This window comes from Oncorhynchus mykiss, chromosome 1, assembly GCF_057628025.1.
Source record: "Oncorhynchus mykiss isolate SJ-2025 chromosome 1, ASM5762802v1, whole genome shotgun sequence".
Lineage (NCBI taxonomy): Eukaryota > Metazoa > Chordata > Actinopteri > Salmoniformes > Salmonidae > Oncorhynchus > Oncorhynchus mykiss.
The window spans coordinates 86,841,785-86,855,193 of record NC_143022.1 but is presented as its reverse complement, the minus strand read 5'-3'; the positions used below and the strand labels follow the sequence as shown (position 1 = coordinate 86,855,193).

The 13,409-nt window shown below is 48.0% G+C and overlaps 1 protein-coding gene across 17 annotated transcripts in view; it reads right to left on the bottom strand.

Annotated features, from left to right (window-relative positions):
* Positions 1-13,409, bottom strand: part of LOC110530763 (E3 ubiquitin-protein ligase MARCHF8) — a 166,187-nt gene that overhangs the window by 17,081 nt on the left and 135,697 nt on the right. For 9 of the 17 annotated variants that reach the window (XM_036987107.2, XM_090242646.1, XM_090242667.1 and 6 more), the window contains 2 exons: positions 12,599-12,734; positions 11,792-11,806 (listed from right to left, as the gene is read on the bottom strand). In XM_036987107.2, the coding sequence (XP_036843002.1) occupies positions 11,792-11,806; positions 12,599-12,734 (151 nt within the window). The remainder of the gene's footprint in view (positions 1-11,791; positions 11,807-12,598; positions 12,735-13,409) is intronic. The other 8 variants (XM_090242657.1, XM_036987108.2, XM_090242718.1 and 5 more) reach the window with 1 other exon arrangement.

The following is a 13,409-nucleotide window of genomic DNA, read 5'->3' as shown; positions in this document are numbered from 1 at the left end:
AAGGTCGAGCACGCCCCCATTCACATTGACAGGGATATAGTGGAGCGGTTCGAGAGCTTCAAGTTCCTCGGTGTCCACATCACTAAGGATCCATCATGGTCCAAACACACAAACACAGTAATTAAGAGGGCACGACAACAGCTCTTCCCCCTCAAGAGGCTGAAAAGATTTGGCATGGGTCTTCAGATCCTCAAAAAGTTATACAGCTGCACCATTGAGAACGTCTTGACTGGCTAGATCACCGTTTGGTATGGTAACAATTTGGCATCTGACACAAGGCGCTACAGAGGGTAGTGTGGACTGCCACCCAGTACCTCTATACCAGAAAAAGGCCCTAAAAATAATAGACTCCAGCCACCATAGACTGCACCAAGTCTGGAACCAACAGGACCCTGAACAGCTTCTATTCCCAAGCCATAAGACTGCTAAATAATTTATTAAATAGTTAACCAAATACTGTAGCTTCCCGGACAATCTGCATTGACCCGTTTTGCACTAACTTTTGTTGACGCATCACATAGCTGCTGCTACTGTTTACTATCTGTCACTTTATTCCTAGTTATATGTACATATCTACCTCAATTACCTTGTACCCCTTCACATCGACTCAGTACTGGTACCCCTGGCATATACTCAAAAAAGTTCTGGGACACTGTAAAGTCCATGGACAATAAGAGCACCTCCTCCCAGCTGCCCACTGCTCTGAGGCTAGGAAACATTGTCACCACCGATAAATCCGCTATAATTGAGAATTTCAATAAGCATTTCTCTACGGCTGGCCATGCTTTCCACATCGCTCCCCCTACCCCGGTCAACTGCCCGGCACCCTCCACAGCAACCCGCTAAAGCCCCCACCCTTTCTCCTTTACCCAAATCCAGATAGCCGATGTTCTGAAAGAGCTGCAAAATCTGGACCCCTATAAATCAGCCGGGCTAGACAATCTGGACCCTCTCTTTCTAAAATGATCTGCCAAAACTGTTGCAACCCCTATTACTAGCCTGTTCAACCTCAATTTCGTATCGTCTGAGATTCCCAAAGATTGGAAAGCTGCCGCGGTCATCCCCCTCTTCAAAGGGGGTGACACTCTAGACCCAAACTGCTACAGACCTATATCTATCCTACCCTGTCTTTCTAAGGTCTTCGAAAGCCAAGTTAACGAACAGATTACTGACCATTTCGAATCCCACCATACCTTCTCCGCATACAATCTGGTTTCAGAGCTGGTCATGGGTGCACCTCAGCCATGCTCAAGGTTCTAAACGACATCATAACCGCCATCGATAAGAGACATTACTGTGCAGCCGTATTCATTGACCTGGCCAAGGCTTTCGACTCTGTCAATCACAACATTCTTATTGGTAGCCTTGGTTTCTCAAATGATTGCCTCGCCTGGTTTACCAACTACTTCTCTGATAGAGTTCAGTGTGTCAAATCGGAGGGTCTGTTGTCTGGACCTCTGACAGTCTCTATGGGTGTGCCACAGGGTTAAATTCTCGGGCCCACTCTCTTTTCTGTATACATCAATGATGTTGCTCTTGCTGCTGGTGATTCTCTGATCCACCTCCACGCAGACGACACCATTCTGTATACTTCTGGCCCCTCCTTGGACACTGTGTTAACTAACCTCCAGACGAGCTTCAATGCCTCCAACTGCTCTTAAATGCAAGTAAAACTAAATGCATGCTTTTCAATCGATCGCTGCCCGCACCTGCTCGCCCGTCCAGCATCACTACTCTGGACGGCTCTGACTTAGAATATGTGGACAACTACAAATACCTGGGTGTCTGGTTAGACTGTAAACTCTCCTTCCAGACTCACATTAAGCATCTCCAATCCAAAATTAAATCTAGAATCAGCTTCCTATATTGCAACAAAGCATCCTTCACTCATGCTGCCAGATTCCAAGAACACAGGATGAGATGTTACTATCCTTTGTGCAAGCACTTCCAAGAGTTAATGAACAGTGAGCCTGGTGAAATTTGGGGAGCGCATCATCAGTAGTGTACCTTTGGTTCCTAGGGTGTTTCGGCCTTTCACACTATACACCCTCCCCAAAGGCGGCCAGCGACAGGGTGATCAATCCTACGCTTGCGTCCCATTCCCAATTAGTCATAGGAGTTGCCTTGTTGATGATAGCCAACATCCCATGGGACTATGCATGGCAGGGGCATCCTCCTCCCTGAGTCAAGCATTGTTGACCGCATACCTCCTGGCCCTCTCACTTCGGGGCCCAGCTGGGGTCTTTCCTCTTCATCCAGAGCCACTGACTGCTGCCTTCTGCCGCCTCCGATACAGCTTTGATTGCCGAACGCTGGCTCTGGCCCTTAATTCCAAGGTCTCTAAGCAGTCTGGTTGTAGATGTTGCCACAAAACCTCTGCAGCCCACCTCCACTGGTCGGACTTCTGTGTTCCAGCCATGATGCCGTGCTTCGGCAGCTAGATCGGCATAGCGCAGATGCTTTCGCTCATAAGCCTCATCTACTGAGTCCTCCCAGGGTACTGTGAGCTCAATGATGAAGACCTTCTTGAGTGAACGGGACCAGAGCACCATGTCAGGTCTTAGGGTGGTGGTCGCGATCTCCGGAGGAAACACAAGTTGCCGGCCAATGTCAGCTAGCATTTTCCAGTCGCGGGCCAAGCGCAGCTGGTCTCGCTCTAATGGTGTCGAGCCGCGCTTCGGTGGTTTAGCCCCTTCGCGGACAAAGTTTGTCCGTAAGGGGTGTGATGCTGCTGGGGGTGGTAGGGAGTTGGTGGCAGCTCGCTTGTCCTCCAGGGCGGACGCAAGGTTTTTAAGGACTTGGTTGTGACGCCAAGTGTAGCGTCCTTGAGTGAGGCTTGTTTTACACCCTGTGAGAATGTGCCTGAGGTTGGCTGGCATGGAACAGAGGGCACAGTCCGGATCTTCACCATACCATTGGTGAAGATTAACTGGTGTTGGAAGGACGTCATATGTTGCTCTGATGGAGAAGCTCAACCGCCTCGCTTCCATGGCCCACAGATCCTTCCAGCTTATCTTCCTCTTCTCCACACTGTCCCATCGAGTCCCCTGTCCCTGTTTGGAAAGAGAGACTGCCTTGGCCCACCTTGCAGCCTCCTCCTGATGGCGTACTTCCTGCACTACCATCTTCCGCCGCTCTGGTGCAGTGGCCTTACTCCAAGCAGCACGGCTAGTTAGCCCAAGGCCTCCTCTCCCTTGCTGAACATGACCCACAATGTCAGCATGTCTGAGGGCTGCTGTTGCCTCCTGGACTGCTTTTCCTGGCCTCCATTTGCGCCCAGTTGCCAAGGTCGGCGCGTTGTTGCTCACCACTGGGTCTCGAGATTCATTCAGTGTCATCTGGAGCCTGGTTTTTGAACACTTGAATTCCTCTGTTAGACTGGTGAGGGGCAGCTTGAGGACACCATCTCCATAGAGGCCTATGGTGGTAAGGCATCGTGGAACTCCGAGCCACTTCTTTAAGTAGCCTGTGACTCCTCTTTCCATCTTCTCCACTGTTGAGATTGGAACCTCATACACTGCTAAGGGCCACAACACCCGGGGTAGGAGACCAAACTGCAGACACCAGGCCTTTAACTTTCCAGGTAGCTGGGTGTTGTCGATGGACTGTAGGCTACTACTGATGTCTTTGCGCAGCTGTTGCACCTGGTCTTTGTCCTTCAGGCTTGCATCATACCACCTTCCAAGGCTTTTTACCGGCTGCTCAGACACTGTTGGGATTTGGTCATCTCCGATGAAGAATTTCAGGTCAGAGAGTACTCCCTTCACAATCGAGATGCTGCGTGACTTGGATGGTTTAATCTTCATACGGGCCCAGCTGATGTTCTCCTCGAGTTTTCTGAGCAGTCTCCTGGTGCATGGGACAGTGGTGGTCAATGTTGTAATGTCGTCCATGTAGGCTCTGAGTGGAGGGAGGCGGAAACCAGAGTCGACCCGCTGTCCACCAGCAACCCATTTTGAGGATCTGATGATAACCTCCATTGCCATTATGAATGCCAACGGAGAAATGGTACATCCCGCCATTATACCTACATTCAGGCACTGCCATGAGGTGGTGAACTCTGAGGTGGTAAAGCAGAACTGCAGATCCTGGAAGTACGACTTCACCAGGGTTGTGATGGTGTCCGGTATGTGGAAAAATCTGAAGGCAGACCACAGGAGTTCATGGGGCACAGAGCCAAATGCATTGGCGAGGTCAAGAAAGACTACATGGAGGTCCCTTTTTTCCACCTTGGCCATTTGGATCTGGTGCCAGATCATGCTGGAATGTTCCAAGCAGCCAGAGAACCCTGATATTCCTGCCTTCTGTACAGATGTATCGACGTACGCATTCCTTTGCAGGTACTCGGCCATCCTCTGGGCAATGACCCTAAAGAAGATTTTACCCTCGACATTCAGTAAGGAGATTGGGCGGAATTGGCTGATGTTCACTGCATCCTTCTCCTTAGGGATCAGGACCCCGCCTGCCCTACGCCACACTTTGGGTATTATCTTATTTTTCCAAGCTGTTCTCATAAGCCTCCAGAGGAACCTCAGGACGTCTGGTGCGTTCTTATACACTTTGTACGGGACTCCATTTGGCCCCGGGGCTGATGCTGTTCTTGCCCGTCGAACTGTGTTTTCCACCTCTTTCCATGTCGGAGGGCTGGTCTCAATATGATGTTCCGGGGGTTCAATGGGTGGGATATCTGATGGGATGGCCAGATGTTCATGTCGCTTTGAGTCAAAGTTTGTTGTTCTCAGGTGCTCCTCTAGGTCTTTCTTTGTTGTTTTTAGAGCTCCACTTTTTTCCTTCGTGAAGAGACTTTTAAGGAACTTCAAACATACCCTCGTAAAACTGACCATCCTACCGATCCTCGACTTCGGTGATGTCATCTATAAAATAGCCTCCAACACTCTACTCAACAAACTGGATGCAGTCTATCACAGTGCCATCCGTTTTGTCACCAAAGACCCATACACTACCCACCATTGCGACCTCGTCGCCAAACCCACTGGCTACAGGTTATCAACAAGTCTCTGCTAGGTAAAGCCCCACCTTATCTCAGCTCACTGGTCACCATAGCAGCACCCACTCGTAGCATGCGCTCCAGCAGGTATATCTCACTGGTCACCCCCAAAGCCAATTCCTCCTTTGGTCGTCTTTCCTTCCAGTTCTCTGCTGCCCATAACTGAAACGAATTGCAAAAATCTCTGAAGCTGGAGACTCACATCTCCCTCACTAGCTTTAAGCACAATCTGTCAGAGCATTTTACAGATCACTGCACCTGTACTTAGCCTATCTGTAAACAGCCCATCTATCTACCTACCTCATCCCCATTCTGGTATTTATTTATTTATTTTGCTCCCTTGCACCCCAGTTTCTCTACCTGCACATTCATCTTCTGTCGATCTACCATTCCAGTGTTTAATTGCTATATTGTAATTACTTCGCCACCATGGCCTATTTATTTCCTTAACTTACCTCATTTGCACTCTAGCTAACATTGAACCTGTTTGGTTAGCTATCTGCAGATTCAGACTTTTCTTTTGTTCTACTGTATTATTGACTGTATGTTTTGTTTATTCCATGTGTAACTCTGTGTTGTTGTATGTGTCGAATTACGCTTTATCTTGGCCAGGTCGCAGTTGCAAATGAGAACTTGTTCTCAACTAGCCTACCTGGTTAAATAAAGGTTAAATAAATAAAATAAATAAATAGCCAAGTTATTACCTCATACTCCTTCACATCGACTCAGTACTGGTACCCCTGGCATATAGCCAAGTTATTACCTCGTACCCCTTCACATCGACTCAGTACTGGTACCCCTGGCATATAGCCAAGTTATTACCTCGTATGCCTTCACATCGACTCAGTACTGGTACCCCTGGCATATAGCCAAGTTATTACCTCGTACCCCTTCACATCGACTCAGTACCGGTACCCCTGGCATATAGCCAAGTTATTACCTCGTACCCCTTCACATCGACTCAGTACTGATACCCCTGGCATATAGCCAAGTTATTACTTCGTACCCCTTCACATAGACTCAGTACTGGTACCGCTGGCATATAGCCAAGTTATTACCTCGTACCCCTTCACATCGACTCAGTACTGGTACCGCTGGCATATAGCCAAGTTATTACCTCGTACCCCTTCACATCGACTCAGTACTGGTACCCCTGGCAAATAGCCAAGTTATTACCTCGTACCCCTTCACATCGACTCAGTACTGGTACCCCTGGCATATAGCCAAGTTATTACCTCGTACCCCTTCACATCGACTCAGTACTGGTACCCCTGGCATATAGCCAAGTTATTACCTCGTACCCCTTCACATCGACTCAGTACTGGTACCCCTGGCATATAGCCAAGTTATTACCTCGTACCCCTTCACATCGACTCAGTACTGGTACCCCTGGCATATAGCCAAGTTATTACCTCGTACCCCTTCACATCGACTCAGTACTGGTACCCCTGGCATATAGCCAAGTTATTACCTCGTACCCCTTCACATCGACTCAGTACTGGTACCCCTGGCATATAGCCAAGTTATTACCTCGTACCCCTTCACATCGACTCAGTACTGGTACTCCTGGCATATAGCCAAGTTATTACCTCGTACCCCTTCACATCGACTCAGTACTGGTACCCCTGGCAAATAGCCAAGTTATTACCTCGTACCCCTTCACATCGACTCAGTACTGGTACCCCTGGCATATAGCCAAGTTATTACCTCGTACCCCTTCACATCGACTCAGTACTGGTACCCCTGGCATATAGCCAAGTTATTACCTCGTACCCCTTCACATCGACTCAGTACTGGTACCCCTGGCATATAGCCAAGTTATTACCTCGTACCCCTTCACATCGACTCAGTACTGGTACCCCTGGCATATAGCCAAGTTATTACCTCGTACCCCTTCACATCGACTCAGTACTGGTACCCCTGGCATATAGCCAAGTTATTACCTCGTACCCCTTCACATCGACTCAGTACTGGTACCCCTGGCATATAGCCAAGTTATTACCTCGTACCCCTTCACATCGACTCAGTACTAGTACCCCTGGCATATAGCCAAGTTATTACCTCGTACCCCTTCACATCGACTCAGTACTGGTACCCCTGGCATATAGCCAAGTTATTACCTCGTACCCCTTCACATCGACTCAGTACTGGTACCCCTGGCATATAGCCAAGTTATTACCTCGTACTCCTTCACATCGACTCAGTACTGGTACCCCTGGCATATAGCCAAGTTATTACCTCGTACCCCTTCACATCGACTCAGTACTGGTACCCCTGGCATATAGCCAAGTTATTACCTCGTACCCCTTCACATCGACTCAGTACTGGTACCCCTGGCATATAGCCAAGTTATTACCTCGTACCCCTTCACATCGACTCAGTACTGGTACCCCTGGCATATAGCCAAGTTATTACCTCGTACCCCTTCACATCGACTCAGTACTGGTACCCCTGGCATATAGCCAAGTTATTACCTCGTACCCCTTCACATCGACTCAGTACTGGTACCCCTGGCATATAGCCAAGTTATTACCTCGTACCCCTTCACATCGACTCAGTACTGGTACCCCTGGCATATAGCCAAGTTATTACCTCGTACCCCTTCACATCGACTCAGTACTGGTACCCCTGGCATATAGCCATGTTATTACCTCGTACCCCTTCACATCGACTCAGTACTGGTACCGCTGGCATATAGCCAAGTTATTACCTCGTACCCCTTCACATCGACTCAGTACTGGTACCCCTGGCATATAGCCATGTTATTACCTCGTACCCCTTCACATCGACTCAGTACTGGTACCCCTGGCATATAGCCAAGTTATTACCTCGTACCCCTTCACATCGACTCAGTACTGGTACCCCTGGCATATAGCCAAGTTATTACCTCGTACCCCTTCACATCGACTCAGTACTGGTACCCCTGGCATATAGCCAAGTTATTACCTCGTATGCCTTCACATCGACTCAGTACTGGTACCCCTGGAATATATCCAAGTTATTACCTCGTACCCCTTCACATCGACTCAGTACCGGTACCCCTGGCATATAGCCAAGTTATTACCTCGTACCCCTTCACATCGACTCAGTACTGGTACCCCTGGCATATAGCCAAGTTATTACCTCGTACCCCTTCACATCGACTCAGTACTGGTACCCCTGGCATATAGCCAAGTTATTACCTCGTACCCCTTCACATCGACTCAGTACTGGTACCCCTGGCATATAGCCAAGTTATTACCTCGTACCCCTTCACATCGACTCAGTACTGGTACCCCTGGCATATAGCCAAGTTATTACCTCGTACCCCTTCACATCGACTCAGTACTGGTACCCCTGGCATATAGCCAAGTTATTACCTCGTACCCCTTCACATCGACTCAGTACTGGTACCCCTGGCATATAGCCAAGTTATTACCTCGTACCCCTTCACATCGACTCAGTACTGGTACCCCTGGCATATAGCCAAGTTATTACCTCGTACCCCTTCACATCGACTCAGTACTGGTGCCCCTGGCATATAGCCAAGTTATTACCTCGTACCCCTTCACATCGACTCAGTACTGGTACCCCTGGCATATAGCCAAGTTATTACCTCGTACCCCTTCACATCGACTCAGTACTGGTACCCCTGGCATATAGCCAAGTTATTACCTCGTACCCCTTCACATCGACTCAGTACTGGTACCCCTGGCATATAGCCAAGTTATTACCTCGTACCCCTTCACATCGACTCAGTACTGGTACCCCTGGCATATAGCCAAGTTATTACCTCGTACCCCTTCACATCGACTCAGTACTGGTACCCCTGGCATATAGCCAAGTTATTACCTCGTACCCCTTCACATCGACTCAGTACTGGTACCCCTGGCAAATAGCCAAGTTATTACCTCGTACCCCTTCACATCGACTCAGTACTGGTACCCCTGGCATATAGCCAAGTTATTACCTCGTACCCCTTCACATCGACTCAGTACTGGTACCCCTGGCAAATAGCCAAGTTATTACCTCGTACCCCTTCACATCGACTCAGTACTGGTACCCCTGGCATATAGCCAAGTTATTACCTCGTACCCCTTCACATCGACTCAGTACTGGTACCCCTGGCATATAGCCAAGTTATTACCTCGTACCCCTTCACATCGACTCAGTACTGGTACCCCTGGCATATAGCCAAGTTATTACCTCGTACCCCTTCACATCGACTCAGTACTGGTACCCCTGGCATATAGCCAAGTTATTACCTCGTACCCCTTCACATCGACTCAGTACTGGTACCCCTGGCATATAGCCAAGTTATTACCTCGTACCCCTTCACATCGACTCAGTACTGGTACCCCTGGCATATAGCCAAGTTATTACCTCGTACCCCTTCACATCGACTCAGTACTGGTACCCCTGGCATATAGCCAAGTTATTACCTCGTACCCCTTCACATCGACTCAGTACTGGTACCCCTGGCATATAGCCAAGTTATTACCTCGTACCCCTTCACATCGACTCAGTACTGGTACCCCTGGCATATAGCCAAGTTATTACCTCGTACCCCTTCACATCGACTCAGTACTGGTACCCCTGGCATATAGCCAAGTTATTACCTCGTACCCCTTCACATCGACTCAGTACTGGTACCCCTGGCATATAGCCAAGTTATTACCTCGTACCCCTTCACATCGACTCAGTACTGGTACCCCTGGCATATAGCCAAGTTATTACCTCGTACCCCTTCACATCGACTCAGTACTGGTACCCCTGGCATATAGCCAAGTTATTACCTCGTACCCCTTCACATCGACTCAGTACTGGTACCCCTGGCATATAGCCAAGTTATTACCTCGTACCCCTTCACATCGACTCAGTACTGGTACCCCTGGCATATAGCCAAGTTATTACCTCGTACCCCTTCACATCGACTCAGTACTGGTACCCCTGGCATATAGCCAAGTTATTACCTCGTACCCCTTCACATCGACTCAGTACTGGTACCCCTGGCATATAGCCAAGTTATTACCTCGTACCCCTTCACATCGACTCAGTACTGGTACCCCTGGCATATAGCCAAGTTATTACCTCGTACCCCTTCACATCGACTCAGTACTGGTACCCCTGGCATATAGCCAAGTTATTACCTCGTACCCCTTCACATCGACTCAGTACTGGTACCCCTGGCATATAGCCAAGTTATTACCTCGTACCCCTTCACATCGACTCAGTACTGGTACCCCTGGCATATAGCCAAGTTATTACCTCGTACCCCTTCACATCGACTCAGTACTGGTACCCCTGGCATATAGCCAAGTTATTACCTCGTACCCCTTCACATCGACTCAGTACTGGTACCCCTGGCATATAGCCAAGTTATTACCTCGTACCCCTTCACATCGACTCAGTACTGGTACCCCTGGCATATAGCCAAGTTATTACCTCGTACCCCTTCACATCGACTCAGTACTGGTACCCCTGGCATATAGCCAAGTTATTACCTCGTACCCCTTCACATCGACTCAGTACTGGTACCCCTGGCATATAGCCAAGTTATTACCTCGTACCCCTTCACATCGACTCAGTACTGGTACCCCTGGCATATAGCCAAGTTATTACCTCGTACCCCTTCACATCGACTCAGTACTGGTACCCCTGGCATATAGCCAAGTTATTACCTCGTACCCCTTCACATCGACTCAGTACTGGTACCCCTGGCATATAGCCAAGTTATTACCTCGTACCCCTTCACATCGACTCAGTACTGGTACCCCTGGCATATAGCCAAGTTATTACCTCGTACCCCTTCACATCGACTCAGTACTGGTACCCCTGGCATATAGCCAAGTTATTACCTCGTACCCCTTCACATCGACTCAGTACTGGTACCCCTGGCATATAGCCAAGTTATTACCTCGTACCCCTTCACATCGACTCAGTACTGGTACCCCTGGCATATAGCCAAGTTATTACCTCGTACCCCTTCACATCGACTCAGTACTGGTACCCCTGGCATATAGCCAAGTTATTACCTCGTACCCCTTCACATAGACTCAGTACTGGTACCGCTGGCATATAGCCAAGTTATTACCTCGTACCCCTTCACATCGACTCAGTACTGGTACCCCTGGCATATAGCCAAGTTATTACCTCGTACCCCTTCACATCGACTCAGTACTGGTACCCCTGGCATATAGCCAAGTTATTACCTCGTACCCCTTCACATCGACTCAGTACTGGTACCCCTGGCATATAGCCAAGTTATTACCTCGTACCCCTTCACATCGACTCAGTACTGGTACCCCTGGCATATAGCCAAGTTATTACCTCGTACCCCTTCACATCGACTCAGTACTGGTACCCCTGGCATATAGCCAAGTTATTACCTCGTACCCCTTCACATCGACTCAGTACTGGTACCCCTGGCATATAGCCAAGTTATTACCTCGTACCCCTTCACATCGACTCAGTACTGGTACCCCTGGCATATAGCCAAGTTATTACCTCGTACCCCTTCACATCGACTCAGTACTGGTACCCCTGGCATATAGCCATATTATCGGTACTCATTGTGTATCTATTATTACTTGATTTACTTTTCTATTATTTCTCTATTTTCTCTTTCTCTGTATTGTTGGGAAAGGCTCGTGAGGAAGCATTCCACTGTTAGTTCACATGTTGTTTACGAAGCATGTGACAAATAAAATGTGATTTGAAATGAGAGAAAGACCTACACACCAGAGCCCAGTCTCACAGGAAATGACATAAAACAGGGTTAAAGGTCAAAGGTGAAAAATTTACCTGGGATTCTTCCGGCTGCATGGGTGAAGAGGTTGTCATTACAAAGTATTACCAGTGACAGAGAGAGAGAGAGAGAGAGAGAGAGAGAACAGATGATTGAATGTACACTATACAGTATAACATGCCAGTATACTCCCTAGTCAAACTCGTGAAAACAGATGGTGGTTCTCTCTCTCCCATCCTTTCTCCTTTTTTAAATTGAACCTTTATTTAACTAGGCAAGTCAGTTAAGAACAAATTCTTATTTACAATGATGGCCTAGGAACAGTGGGTTAACTGCCTTTTTTACCTTGTCAGCTTGGGGATTTGATCTAGCAACCTTTCGCTTACTGGCCCAACACTCTAACCACTAGGCTACCTGCCGCTCCTTACCAGTACAATAACATCTTAACAGACCCAGAAAAAACATCCTAATTGTCTTGCGCCATGCTGAGAGTACTAGCTGCCATATGACTTGATGTAAGAAGACAGTGAAAGAGATACACTGGCCTGTTATTACGGATGGGTACTAACTATTATAACGATCAGAGCAGAAACACAACATGTCAATCTGTGTGAACGGGCATGACCCGAGAGAGTGTGTGTATATGTGTCATTTTGTACGGTACTAGAATTGTGTATTGTGTTTTTGCCGTCACTGTATTAAGTGAAGGGTGTTGTGGTGCTTTTGGCGTGCACTGTCCATGCTGAGGGGTGTGTGGCTGTTCTAAGGTGTGTAGTGGTGTTTTTAGCATGCAGTGAAAGAATTGAAGAGTATGTGGTGTGCAGTGTCCATGCTGAAGGGTGTTATGGTGGTTTTGTGCTAACCTGCTCTGATCTCGTCTGCAGTGCGGTCGATGAGCACGTAGAGGGACCACACCACGCAAGTGATGGCGATGACATGGAACGTCACAGAACAAATGATCTTCCTCCTCTCACTAGACGTCATCTGGAGCTTCTCCCACTGAGAGAGGGAGAGAGAGAGAGAGAGAGAGAGAAACAAAAGCGGTCAAGTCAGACCCACACATGCACACACACTCAAAGACTCCATTGTGTTCTTTTAGACAGGGTTTGGGCGATTGACTATCAATGGACTTTTGCAGTCTGGCAAAGAATTCCCTCTTCAGAAGCTGCTTAAACTGAGTGCTAAATATTTGATGGCCATCATTCAGTCAGTGTAATGTGGATCATTCAGTTACACACTGATTCTGGTTAACAATTTATCAGCTGTCCAGTACCACTCAACCACATCGTTAGACCTCTCACAGATCCAACACCCAGGAGGGTTTCTTTATTGATCCATGAAACCAATGGTCAAATTCAAATACATATTGGTACATTACACATCTGAATATCTAATGCAATCTCTCAATAACCTTCATAGATGTCGACATGCTTTGAAATTCTTTAGAACAAGCATGAAAGGCCAATGGCCACAATGTATTTTTCAGCTTTCTGGTATTGATTTGATGAAAAGAAGGAAAGGGAGCCCTGAGAGGGATGACTGAATGGGGAACAGGGAGAGGAGCACTCTGCCCATCCACTCTTCTTTGTCAGAAAGGGGGTATAAGATGTGTGTGTGTGTGTTTAACTATTCTTGTGGGGTCGAAGTCATTTGACCAACTGGGGACATGTTGTT